General features: G+C 41.3%; 1 protein-coding gene across 2 annotated transcripts; it reads right to left on the reverse strand.

Annotated features, from left to right (window-relative positions):
- Positions 1-1,308: 1,308 nt before the first annotated feature.
- LOC119270741 (DNA ligase 1-like) lies at positions 1,309-8,407 on the reverse strand. 2 transcript variants are annotated; one of them, XM_037552796.1, is made up of 18 exons: positions 7,307-8,407; positions 7,101-7,217; positions 6,766-6,867; positions 6,569-6,682; positions 5,462-5,692; positions 5,290-5,384; positions 5,028-5,115; positions 4,677-4,808; positions 4,216-4,328; positions 3,522-3,623; positions 3,200-3,261; positions 3,034-3,105; positions 2,890-2,963; positions 2,738-2,794; positions 2,065-2,142; positions 1,904-1,981; positions 1,711-1,824; positions 1,309-1,604 (listed from the first exon to the last, which is right to left on the reverse strand). In XM_037552796.1, the coding sequence occupies exons 1-17, from the start codon at positions 8,402-8,404 to the stop codon at positions 1,756-1,758; spliced, it is 2,682 nt and encodes an 893-aa protein (XP_037408693.1). In that variant the 5' UTR covers positions 8,405-8,407; the 3' UTR covers positions 1,309-1,604; positions 1,711-1,755. The 2 variants fall into 2 exon arrangements, with proteins under 2 accessions (XP_037408693.1, XP_037408699.1); XM_037552802.1 differs by having other exon boundaries at positions 1,309-1,607.
- Positions 8,408-11,058: the final 2,651 nt, after the last annotated feature.

Below are 11,058 nucleotides of genomic sequence, written 5' to 3' on the forward strand. Positions count from 1 at the left end.
ATGTGGATGCGGGCGGCAGCCTGGGTAGCAAAGGAGCGGCCGAAAAATGGACGGCAACGACTATGGCGGGGATGGTGTCAATCGTGACCGCATACGTGTATCACATACATGTCACCGACATACGGGCTAGGAGGAAGACAAACCCTATCCAAATTTGGACCGAAAATAGGTCGTGGACGGACAAAGAACTGACACCTGTCTATTTGGGTTGCTGCATTGGGTCACTATTTCTGTTCATTTCGACCTAAACGGCTGTGTACGGATCAAACGTTGGAGTTGGCCTAAGAATCCATGCGGGTCTACAACAGGAAAGGAGGGTCGTACATTGAAGTTGGCCTAAGGATCTGTGCAAGTCTACAACCGGAAAAGAGGGAGGAAGGAAGTAGGAGTATTTTCTTTGGATCAATGTCACTTTATCAGGCAGCATCCGTTACGTGCCTCCAGCTTCAGTGGATTTTACATCGTTCAAAGGTGCATCCGAGACCATCAACAATGGTGTCCTAAAGATGAAGACAACGCTGGCGTAATAGCCCAAGCGTGACACCAGCTGTAGTGAAGGTCACGCCGTGCCACCGTGCCAGAAAAGCTGCACCATTTCTTTTTCAAAAACTTCCAATCTTTCATGATCTTTCATCTTCAATCATGACAATACAACAAACACCAGAAATAATAAAAAATTACATCCAAATTCATAAACTACCCAGCGACGACTACAAACACTAAAGCAAGCCAAAGTCACGCCGCCGTCATCACCCCTCCCTAACCAGGGCCAGACACAACTTGTAGTTAATCTCTACAATTTCATTTGGAATGTTTTGGCAACGGTACTGCAGTGGTATTGCTTGGTATTTAATGATGCAGGTAGTGGATTTGATATCGTACATCTTACTCTGTGCTCTCAAAGTTATTCAATTGCTTCAGTTCCTTTGAAAAGGTAGCGTAGAAAAAAAAATTGCTATGTTGGTAGAATGGCAACCACTCACCAAGGTGTTATAAACCCCTGAGGCCTGTGCACAACTACTTAAGGCCTTGTTTGGTACTAGTGTATTTTAAGGAATTGGTGGGGATTATCCCAATCAAACCCCTAAATCCCCACATCCCAAAACACCGTTTGGTTCTATTGTACTTGACATGTTTCATCCCCATATTTCCCCACAAATCCCCCAACTCTAGTGCATTTTTCTCAATACCCAATACACTACCCCTACACAGTGGATTGGGGATAAATGGGGATTTGAAATGCACACCCCTGAATGCACACCCCTGTGGGGATTATCCCCACCAATCCCCTCAAAAACCCTAGTACCAAACAAGGCCTAACTCTAATTAATCTGGAGGATCGGGTTTTGAAATGTAGCATCCACAGCTCTCGCCAAATGAAAGCTGTCGTATGCACATCTTTGGGTTGTGTTAGTGCACTTTGCAACTATTCAATTTTCCTACCATGCACACCCCTGAATAGCATGTATTACAGTTTCGTCACTAAAACCAGAAAACAAACAAAAAGTTGCACAGGATTACATGAAATGAACAGATCTCAAGATGTCGAAGTCGGTTTGAACAACGACGAAGCAAATCACCGGACATGCATTCTTGACCATGTCCTGCTAAATGTTCACAAAGACAGGAAGCAAACAATTATCCAACAAGCGGTAAACATGCATATAAACTGTCCAAGTTAAACAAGGAGAAAATGTATCTGGTGTTTACCTCAACAAGTCGTGCATACAAATGCACATAAAAATGGGGTCAGTCTCAGTCATCATCCTCATCTTCTTGGTTGTGCGAGTGGTTTATTTTTTGAGCACGATACATGTCAGCAACCTGGGAATTTGAATACAAATCCACATGAAGACTCTAAACAACATACATATCATTAAGAAAAAAGCAACAGAAAACTTACTTGCTCAGCTGTGGTTGCATGTTCTGGGTTTTTATCATCACGCACCCGCAACAAACGAGGAAATCTTAGAGAGATGCCCTGATTCAATTCAAACTTTAGTCTAGCCATACTCTGCATATTTTAGAAATGGGGGAATGAGGAGATCAAATAACATTACCGACCTTATTTGGATCAACTATCCCATTAGCAGCGCGATGAACTGGACTTATGCTCAAATCAGCAGCTTTGACCTCCCACACCTGATGACCGGTGAAAAATGATTAGTTTGCAAACACCAGCAAGTCTGAAATTAAAATCATCATAACCCCCTTAAGCTATCAAGTGTATATATAGCCAACAATTTTCAGAGTCAACACCAAATGCAGATAAAATGCAGGTAGATGCTAATTTTCACCTTAAACGCGCTGTTTTCATTGCTATACATGAACTGACACAGCAAGAAAATTGATCCCGTGACTTCAAAATAAATGGGCGGCGAGATATAGCAGGAATAAGTTCTTTCCTTATTAATTACTCGAAAACTCCATCGCAAAAAAAAAATTACTCGAAAACTAACCAGCACATGGCCTTAGGAACATAGACAAATATGTTCACTCTGAAGTTGCTAGATTATTAATGATAATGGGTTAATTATCACTCTTTCATTACAAATCAAAAATAGTAGAACAAGCTAAGATCAATCAAATAAAGACTAGCAATGACAAATGACAAAAGTGAAAAAAAATATAACGAACTAATAGTAACTACTCCCTCTGTAAAGAAATATAAGAGTGTTTAGATCAGTAAAGTAGTGATCTAAACGCTCTTATATTTCAGTTTCAATGTGCATATCACCTCTGACGGCTCAAACCACACATCTGGGTCAGTCGTGTCAGCGAACCTATAATATGCCTGCAAAAAATAAAGCATTACTATATACCATAACAACAGGACAGGATATTAATAAAAGAACCATTATGCGACAAGCTGGTCAATTAATGTATCACCTTTGGGTTCTTTATTACTTTACTTCGAAGGCTCGTAGAACGCTCTTCAAGTTGTTGCTCAGAAAATCCAGTACCTACAATTATATAAATATGAATATAAAGAATTGATTCACCATTCAAGTAATTTAGGGTTACAAAAAATACCTATATTGCAGATTGTTTGGTATTCTTCATTATGCTCATCATAGCATGCCAAGAGGAACGATCCATATACACCTTATTAAGAAAAAAGGCAAAAGATGATCAGATAAATGCAAACAGAACTATAATAATCAATTTATTTTAATCTTCAGTATGCATGTTTAATTACCTGTTCGTTTTCCTCTTCCATGAAAAGCAGCAATTGGCACTAAGTCTAAAGAATCTCCAACACTGGCCAAAAGAGCAATACACCATTGGTAGAACAAAATGTTAGTATTTATTTTACTGACATCAAATAAGTCTCTGCTGTAAAAACTTGTTGACAACCCAAAACTCATAGTAAGGTGTCATGTCACAGCATAAATGATGAGACAATAACATGAGGGATAAATATGCCATCTATATCCTGTGCTCCATAACTATTGTCTAGATTTCCATGTTGTGCAGGCAAAAATGAGGAGTGAAATCAGGATGGCATGAAATATGCTAACCTGTCCATGTAATCTTTCTTCAATTTCAACCAATTGTTTGACCGCTTCGCTGGCTCATATGTAGCATCCGTATCCAATGTCTTGATAATCAACCCTTCACAACTTCAAAATCACTTAAATCTTAGTGCCAGAAAAAAAAATGGCAAAAGAAAACGGTGGTGGTTAGCATTAATAATAAACCCTTCACAACACAGTTCCATGTAAACTCCCCTCACCCATTTTTCCTTTACTGGAGTCCTGATATATATTCCCTCCGTTCCTAAATATATGTCTTTCTAGGGATTTCAGTATGGACTACATATGGATGTATATAGACATAGTTTAGAGTGTGGATTCACTCATTTTGCTCCGTATGTAGTCCATATTGGAATATCTAGAAAGACTTATATTTAGGAACTGAGTGATAGATGCTACAGTTAACACTTGCTTATTTGGCCACTTATTTTCACAGATATGTATATATCCAAGGTGGCTAAGATTTTGTAGGATGTACTCTCACAGCAATCAAATAGATCTAACAATGGGAGGCCAACGTGAAGTGAAGCAAACAATAGAATGCGTTATAAGTACTAATTTTTATGGAAAACTCGACTGTTATTTGCTTTGTATAAAGTGAACAAGGAAACACAGCTCATCGGTAGCAGACATATAAGCTGGCTAATTGTAAAGTGAAAGCTCTACAAAATCCAATTACCTGGAGTTGACAGATAAGTCAAGAAATTTTTGTATCTCCTCGAGGTCATTTGATGTAATTGCAGTTGCCAGTTGAAAAACACCTGGCACTTCCTCGAAAGAGTTGTAAAGATGCTGCCAAGTATTCAAAGCCAATAAATAACTACATCTTTCGAGAGTCAAGACAGCCAAATGAATTAGTCTTTTTTTAGGGTGCAACCACATCACTTTCTTGTTTATCAATAATCAGATTGTACACTTACCAGTTTCTGTGGATATACATGTACGACACACATGATTAGGGAATTAATGGCGAGCTTAAAATGGCTCAAGTAAAACACTACGACTAACAAATATGGTGTAACAAAAGAAATCTGCAATCACAACTTTCTGAGGACATACCTACAGAATAGGATAGATAACCCAACTAGACAGCAGAATGAAATTATATATTATTAGGAGTCTACATGACTTGTACAATACCTCTCGGCGAACTTTAAGTTGTTCCTGGAGAAGAGGTTTCCCATTGATGTAAAGAATATCAAAGCCAAAAGTACAGACTGATACTTTGATGTCATTTATAGTAACACCCTTGCGGGCCCTTGTGCTGAGTATCTGGAAGTAAGTAGAAAGATATCAGCATCCTTACAACTAGCAGTGACAGGTACATGAAAACTAGGAAAAATTAAGGTAAGTATGATAACCAGAGGCATTAGTTCATCTACTACATACAACAGTTTTCATTGTACATCAGCTATAGGTTATAAACTCAGTTATAAGTATGGTGGTCAATGGAAGTGAGCTTACTCATCTTAATAGAGAAAAAATACAAACCTGAAAGGGTAAAATTCTCTTCTTTTCGCGGTCATAAGCAACAATTTCGCAATCTAAGACAAATGACTTAACTGTAGGCTTTCGGATTCTGCATTGAGATAAGTAAAAATTGTTAATTCTCAGAATTAGTAGTGCAACAGGAAATGTGCAATGGACATGCAGATTAGCTATGAGTTTGTAAACAGATCTAGCTTATCAAGGCTAGCACATATAGGCATGGAGCTTCAATAAATTGGTAGGTGAAATGAAAAGGTAAGTATACCTAGAAATTGCATCAACAACATCAGGGTACTTCCCGGTATTCCTTTCAGCGTTCCGACTATAAATTTCTACTGTTCCATCCTCCATGCAATGAATCTTGCAAATTATAGTGTTATTTGAGATTAGCATGGGCAAAATATAAAATAGCTAATACCCATGAGGCTTGCTTGTACCTGGGCCCGTTCACCATCATACTTGTACTCACAAGTGTACTCACGACCTTGAAACTTGTCAATAATCTCTGAGACAGATTTCGTTGCTTTTGCCAACATAGGACCAACAGGGACGCCTATGGAGAAATTGCATGTTTCTGGAAGTTTCCAAACTCCAGCATCAAGAAGAGTCGGGACAATTTTATCATAGATTGGAAGAACTGAATATGCTTCTTTAATTATTTTTGCAGCCTACACAGAAGAGAGGGTATAGAAATATTAGAATGATCATACCAGTCAGTATCCATGCACAGATTTCAGGCAATATGAGAAAGAAAACTGAAAACATGAGAACATGTTGCACATGCACACAACACAATGCTACGATCAATACTACAAACTACAAAAACAGCGACTAAAGATATATAATTATTATATGTTCCAATTTCACAATAGTTCAACAAGATTAAGTAGTGATTAGAGGAGCCACTACAGAAGGATTATGGGTGTGTTTGTTTGAGCACAAGTTCACGCCACCAAAAACTTGGCTAGTGAATCTTTTGGTCAAGGTTTTGCCACCCCATGTTTTGGCCATGTTGGCAAGACAAACAGAGTGGGCAAAGAGGCATGACCAATTAATTGATAACATTGTCACAACCAAACATACTCCTTCCGTTCACAAATATAAGATGTTCCAACTTTTTCCTGAATTGGATGTATATAGACACATCCGCAAAAAAGGATGTATATAGGATGTATATAAGATGTTCCAACTTGTTCACTCATTTCAGTCTGTATGTAGTCCATATTGAAATATCCAAATCATCTTATATTTGTGAAAGGAGGGAGTACCGTACAAGCCTCAATGGCTTCAGGTGACAGAAATGATTTTTTTATAAATCCTTACCATTACCAAGGTAGCAAGATATTCTGAGAGAAAGAACAGGGATACAAAAAAGGAATTCAGCATGTTGCCAAAAAGTCATAGAAACAGCAGGATACAAGCCTTGAGGGGTAGACTAAATTAGTAAAAGCTGCAACAGCATGTGGACAATAAGAGTTCAACACCTATCTGCACAAATATAAAATTAATGTAAAATTGTAAATAAAAGAAATAAGTGCATCAACCTCTTCGAAAGGTGATTGGACTTTTTTTGGCGGGGACCCTTTTTCAGAATATACAGCAGCTTGCCCAAGAGCCATTTGGACAGTTTTCTCTGCCAACCCAATACGCATCTTCGACTGCAACAAGTGCCAGTTCAGGGGTTTCTTGCAAAGAACATATGAATACTTAAGTGCAGTTAACTAAACATTGCAATATTTACCTGAAGAAGTCGTATAATGTATTGAGGTTCACAGTCTGTTGCAGCGACAAGAAGTCCTTTGATATGACTTCTTTTCTTATCTTGACTGTCTTTGCCAGATTCCTGAAAACATCATGATTGCTAAGTGATTTCTGAAGTGACACTGCATTCTGCAACCAGCTAATCATCTCTCCAATATAACCGATTACTAAACAGAGTGGATTTATTTCCAATAATTAAGCATTTCAAAATCAACCCAATAGAAAAGAAAAAAACATTTCATTTTGAGAATATCAAGCCACAGTAAGGGTTAAAATGACACTTTATAGCTTGAGTAAAATGAGAAAGCATATTACCTTTGCGATTGTCCGAAAGGTATCAAGCACACGTGATATTGTCAGTGGTTTTGGCTTGTACATCATCTTCTGTGATGACCTGCTTGCTTTCGCCACGAGCCCCAAATCACCCAATTCCTACAGTGATGAAGACACAAAGCAATCAATTTATGCTCAAACCCCATTGCTGTTGCTCACTGCAGAACCTAAATTTCACAACTAACAACCTTGAGGTTCTTTTTGACATGCTCCTCTTTGCGGCCATATGCCTCGGAAAGTGCACGGATGATTGATGCATCCCCAATACCAAGCTCAATCCCTTCGTGAGGTGGCGCAATCCGGTTAGCCGAGAGGTATACTGTCGCAAGGAGATCCTCTGGTGTTGTGGCAATAGTTGTACGGAACACGTTTGACAGGATCTCTGTAATGACAATCCGTCCAGACTCGTTGGAAATGAGATCGAGTGCCCGAGCCAGGAACAGGAATGGCACAGGTTCTCCGGGCTTCCAGCAGGCAGCAGCCATGGGATCAAACTCACTGCCTTTCTTCTTGAGCTCGAGAGTGGTATTCACCTCCTCTGACTTGGTGGCATTTGAGATTTTGGTCTTCTTATCATCGGATTGAGACGCTTGGTCTTTAGATTGAGAGACAGGGGCTTGGTCAGAGGGCTTGGCGTCAGATTTGGCCGCTAGGGCTTTGGCCCTCTTCGGCGACAGGGGCTTCTCCGCGGCCTCCAATTTCGCGGCCGCGGCTAGCGTTTTGGACCTCGTGGGCGACGGGGACCTCTTCTTCGCCTCAGGAGCGTCGTCGGCCTTCGACTTGGACTTGGGTGGCGACGACGGGCGCTTCGACTTGACGGGCGACTTGGCCGGCGAAGGCGGCTTCTCGTCCACCGCCGGCTCGGCCGTCGCGCCGTCGGCCTCGGCGGTCGTCTTCGTCCTGGGCTTCTTCGGAGACGGGACCCCGGAGGCGGCCGGGGCCCCCTTCTTGGCCTTCCTGGCGGCGTCCCGCGCGTTCCCCATGAGCACATCCGCCACGGAGCGCTTCCCCCCGGCGCCTCCCGAGGACGACATGGCCGCTCCCCCCGCGGCTAGCGGCTTCACCGCCTCCGCCCTCTTCAGCCTCGCGGGCGGCCTCTTCTCGACGGATTTGGCGGCGGCAGGGGGGGCGCGGCGGGAGGAGGAGGAGGAGGAGCAGAGGCGGCGGGGGCGGAGGAGCAGGGGCGGCGGGGCGAGGGTAATGGCTAGGGTTTTAGGCGAGGGGAGCGGGCGGAACTGGCATCGCAGCAGGGAGTGGAGCGAGGTGGTGGCTCGAGGGAGGAACATGAAGAGGGGTGGGGGGGGAGGGTTTTAGAGGTGAGCCGGCCGGGCCTGGGCGTTGGTGGGTTGGGGCGGGCGGGGGGACGATGGATGGCGCGAGAACTTTGGTTGGGGAATTGCAGGCAGTGTCACTTCACAATTTATTCTCATTTTCCAGATTCGTTTCCGTTTATATGGGCAGGCATCCATCCTCGGTCTGCTGGGAAACTCCTCGAATGATTCGCTGCTCGTTTAAACGGAGATACAGGTGTTATCAGACAGCATTTCCCATGAATTGTGCACACTGCACAGGACTCTGGTTTACTTTTTTTTTTCTTTTTTGATTGTTTTGAGAACACTCTCAATTCAAGTTTTCTTTAGACAAACTCGCAAAACTCTATTAATCAGTCACAATGTTTAAGGGGGCGTTTGGTTCGTGGGCAAGGTTAACTGGCTAAGGATATACCTAACCACGTGGTTGGGGATATCCTTATTCTCGTGTTTGGTTGCAAATTGAGAGGTGGTTAAGGGTAGCCAATTTTATGTTTGGTAAGAAGGATGGAAGATGGATATCTTATAATTTGAGTTCTTTTTTGTAAATAAACTAATTATACAAAACATATATATCATTTTTTGGGAGGGGTGAGAAAAGGAAGGAAAATGTTTCCCTGGCTCAGGAGGGCATCGCGCGTGAGTGGTTGCCACCATCCGCCATAATTTCGCGGCTCCCCTCAGCCAGCTTTTGATGGAATATTCCCAGGTATCTGGTTATCCTCAGCCATCTTCGCTCACAAACCAAACGAGTGGTATCCCTTCTAAAACTGGCTATCCCTATCCCCTGGGTGGTTATCCTTTGAACCAAACGCCACCTAAAGGGACGAAGAGAAGATCTCCGGGTTGGCCTAACCATACATGGCGCCCAACCCCTAACGAAAGACCATATTTTTCAAGATTGTGAGCCTCCCATTCGAGATTCTAAACTCATGTCTAGAAAAGCTAGAAGTAAAATTTAAAGAACTACCTTTAATTTCTATGATGATAGCACCATGACTAGCTGAACTTCATGACTTGATTTTCTCTACAACCGTCATACAGTCCGAGGCGACGATGATATGGTGAGCATAAAGATTTTGGGCCAAAACTAGACCCTCTCTGATGGCTAGAGCCTCTAGTGTTGGAGGGCCAACCACATGTGGGAAAAACAGAGTAGATGCGTCCATGAAATTTCCTCCTGATCTCTACAGATTGCACCAACTGAACCGTAAGCTCCATGCCTTGATACTGTTGCATCCACATTGACTTTCACATAGTTTTCCTTCGAAGGGATCAACTGGTTCGCCCTTGGTGCCTGAACTATCGCAGGAGACGCCGTATGTTTCTGAAGAAACTGAATAATGTCTGATAAAAAAGACAGAATAAAACCATGGAACGTCGTCACAATGAAAATTAAAAACTGTCCAAATAGTAATAGGACTATAGTTGTGTTTTTTCAATGAAATGTGCCGAAGTTTTAGACATTTCATTGATTTTGGTTGGTTCTGAAATACATTAATCCGACTCAAATTCAAACACACGTCGAATATCTTGCCAGATATTGGTGCTAGTTATTTGGGGTTTTTTTGTGAGAAATTGGTGCTAGTTATTTGTCCATGATAAGAACCAAAAATATTGATTTGATAATTCAAATATTTCAATATCAATCGAATTCAATATTAAGAACCCTAAGTAGTTGCATCCTTAAGAATATTACAGGCACTAAGTTCAACAATGAAGAAGAAGAGTGGCCTAATTTGTCGTGTTAGTCAGTTGGGGTCATAAACTAATCACACCCTCATTCTTCCGACCATCAGATCGTCATATCCATTGTTACCTTAATTATGACTTGGTTAGTGCAAACATTGTCCTTAAGCTTCGCTCGCCCAATGTAATATGAAAGGCAATCATTTTGTTAAAAAATACATGGCTTCCCAGAAATCATGAAGTTAAAATTCTATATTGTCTTCTCCATGGAAATAAATCATTCTACATTTTTAAACTAATTATAAAAAATGATTATTTGGAGTGTCACAATTCTTCTAATTTATTATGTAGGTTTGAGATTTTTGATCTATCTAATTTGGCATCATTTGGATTAATATGCGCATGGTGTCATATTTGCTATCCAAAGCTTTGAGGATCTTCTTAGTGATGAATTTTTCCATCATTGCTTTGCTTCCTAAGCTGACAATCTAATTTGTAATGATTTCTAGCCTAGAGTACATCTCGGCAATGCCTTCACCATCCTTCACCTTGAACTTGTATAGCTGACCTTGTAGGACATCAAGTTTGGACTCCTTCATAGACTCGACACCTTTGTGCATTTCCAAATTTATTTGCACTTTCAAGACAACTAATCTTGTTGAATTCTTCGGGGCACGAAGCACTGAAGAGGATGTCACATGTTTGAGAATTTTGTTGGATCATGCGGTTGCTTCAGGATCTGAAACTTGTCCACCTTGGAAGAACTCACCTTGCAAGCCAATGTGAACAATAGCCCAAACGATGGGTTTATGAGTAAGAATATGCATTCTCATCTGATGTTTCCAACTAGAAAAAAATTGAACCATCAAAGTAAGGACCTCTACGATGACAACTTCCCTCGCTAGAAACCATATTCTCTGAGGTGGTTAAGACAAAGCAAA

Source organism: Triticum dicoccoides, chromosome 1A (genome assembly GCF_002162155.2).
Source record: "Triticum dicoccoides isolate Atlit2015 ecotype Zavitan chromosome 1A, WEW_v2.0, whole genome shotgun sequence".
Taxonomy (NCBI): Eukaryota; Viridiplantae; Streptophyta; class Magnoliopsida; order Poales; family Poaceae; genus Triticum; species Triticum dicoccoides.